Source organism: Neltuma alba, unplaced genomic scaffold, assembly GCF_004799145.2.
Source record: "Neltuma alba isolate B1F8T4 unplaced genomic scaffold, ASM479914v2 tig00011359_pilon, whole genome shotgun sequence".
Lineage (NCBI taxonomy): Eukaryota > Viridiplantae > Streptophyta > Magnoliopsida > Fabales > Fabaceae > Neltuma > Neltuma alba.
This window is the reverse complement of record NW_021636056.1, coordinates 147264-149661: the sequence shown is the minus strand read 5'-3', so window position 1 is coordinate 149661 and position 2398 is coordinate 147264. Positions and strand designations below refer to the sequence as shown.

General features: G+C 34.3%; 1 protein-coding gene across 1 annotated transcript; it reads right to left on the bottom strand.

Annotated features, from left to right (window-relative positions):
* Positions 1 to 827: 827 nt before the first annotated feature.
* Positions 828 to 1907, bottom strand: LOC114712407 (serpin-ZX-like). Its single transcript, XM_028896936.1, has 2 exons — positions 1506 to 1907; positions 828 to 1340 (listed from the first exon to the last, which is right to left on the bottom strand). Exons 1-2 carry the CDS (start codon positions 1905 to 1907, stop codon positions 828 to 830), a joined length of 915 nt encoding a protein of 304 aa, XP_028752769.1.
* Positions 1908 to 2398: the final 491 nt, after the last annotated feature.

The following is a 2398-nucleotide window of genomic DNA, read 5'->3' as shown; positions in this document are numbered from 1 at the left end:
AAATGAAAAAAAAAAAAAACTAAGGGGCCGTTATGAGGAAAAGAGAAGTAAAAGGAGGGGAGAAAAAATTTTAATAAGCTGGATTTAAAAAATTAAAGAAGTGGGATTAAAAATTTTTAATTAATCCTTATTACTCTTTTATATTATATCTTCTCTTTATTAAAATTTTAAAACCCCACTTCTTCAATTTTTTTTTTAAAATTGAGCTGATTAAAATTTTCTCTCCCCTCCTATTGCCTTAATTTCCTTCGTACCAAACAAGCCCTAAATAAACAATTTTTTTTTTTTTTGTGGAGAATTACTATTAAAAGTCGGAGGAACTGGAAGGGGAGGAGGAGTCCGGAACTAGTAACTCTAGTCATAGAGTTCTTAGAAATGTTAAATTAAAATAATAAAATCCCAAAACAAATCAAATCCTAATTTATAATATTAAAAGATAAAATAATAATAAATAACTCAGTAAATCCTAATTCCAATGGATAAATATATATCCTTATTCAGATCCCTAATATTAAGATTCTAGTACATCACCACTAATTTAAACCATGCTTAAGAATCCAATAAAGGGTTAAGCACAGCTCCAATGAAGAACACTGCCTTGGAAGTCTCTTCCCTCATCATAAAGACGAAGGGATGGTCAGCCACAAAGCTTGTGTCCGGCGCACCCGACCAGAAATCAGAGGAGGATGCAGCTTCTGCTCCTTCTTCATCGACTGCAACTAATGCTTTGTGCAGAATTTTTGAAACGTGAAGCTTGTCATTGGAGAAAGAATCTGACACTTCTGTTAGCTCCGCAGGGGTGAAAGGCAGAGTAAGTCCCAATTCTCTCATGGCCTCTTCGGCTTCCAGATTGTAGGAAACTTAAATTTCGGGATCCAAAGTTCAGCAATTTGCTCTCTCCTTAGCTCAAAATTTTGATTTAGAAATCTGGGATTTGAGTTTAAAGTGTGAATTAGATTTGGTAAGCCGTGCTTCCCATGTGGAAGAAAGAAATACATGGCGAACTTGAAAGGGTTGCTGCCACATTGGTAAGGGATGGAGAGTATTGTATAATTCTCAAAGGAATTGAAATGATTCTCAAAAGATCTGTAATAATATGATCCCCACTTCTTAGAGGTCATGAATGGAACTTTTACGTTCTCTCCATTAAGAAGATTGAAACTTCTAGTTTCAGTCATAGTCGAATCAAACTTTTTATCCCATGCTCCTTTGAAATATAGAGCATTGGCAAGAACTAATGTTGTCTTCGGACTTAAGGAACCTGATGGAAGAATATGCATTATGACTCCATTAGTTGCGTTTTCGACCCACCAGTTTGCTTCTTGTGCAACTTCCTCAGCCTAGTGAACAAAATCCATAGAACATGTCAAATTAAAGCTTTGCACTTTTCTGTACATAGGTCAAGTTTGATGAGGAAACATGTAAAAGGTTGCAATCAAAGAGGAAAACAAAAGAGAGAGTTAAGTGCAGGCGAAGAACACAAAAATGAATAATCAAAATAGTACCTTGTTGGTGAAGTCAACCGCTTCAATTTGGCTTTTGTACACATTTTTGACTATGTCTTCAAAACTAGTCTTCAGACCAAAAGTTTTTTCCACCCAAGCGCCATTAACAAGAGATAGGTTTGGACCTACACTTTTGGTGTCCTCGGCACGCCGTAAACGAGAAAGAAATTGTGAAGATAATGAGTTGAGTTCATCTTTACTCTTTGATCCCAGAAACGAAAGAAGCTGGTCCAAGGTTTTTCCTTTAGATCCAGCAGCCACAAGGCTCAATATGAGATGAAGAGATAATGGAGAAACCACGAAATTGGAACCCTTTTCTGTTTGTTTCTGAAGAACTTTGTATGCCAATTGCAAACAGAAGTCAGTGTTGAAGGAAGTGTTGTACGTTGAAAAGGATGCCATCCTCTCTTGAGCTTTAGTGTGTTTGTTGTAATTTACTTGACTTTCCTAATTTATAGGAGAATATGTGATGTTGGTGTGCTTAAAAGTTAAGCCATCTATTGCTTAAAATTTAAGAATATGGTTAGAACACATAAAATATACTTAATATAAAACAGTAAAATTGATTTAATATTATTAAACAACATACAATTTAAAGAGAAATGTACCTTTGTGTTGTAGGTAAGAAAATTATATAGAGAAAAGTCTTAATAAATTCATTTTTATGACGTAACACGATTTATGAAAATTTGAATTATAAATACAAATATTTAAATTTGACATGAAAATATGACCTTTTCGAAATCTTTCTGCCTTCAATTTCCTTATCAGGAATTTATGGATAATTTTCCCTAATTTATTAGAGAATGGGATGGGATGGGATGCGATGAACTCAATTAATAGATATGGATTCTTCATTAAGCCATGTACTTGTCAACCTTTAAGCATATCGT

What these genes read in the sequence shown, in the direction of transcription:
- LOC114712407 (XM_028896936.1), bottom strand. Translation starts at nt 1,907, where the DNA reads ATGGCATCCTTTTCAACGTACAACACTTCCTTCAACACTGACTTCTGT. An exon ending in CGGTTGACTTCACCAACAAG is followed by an intron (nt 1,341 to 1,505) that starts GTACTATTTTGA and finishes TTTGTTCACTAG; the next exon opens with GCTGAGGAAGTTGCACAAGA.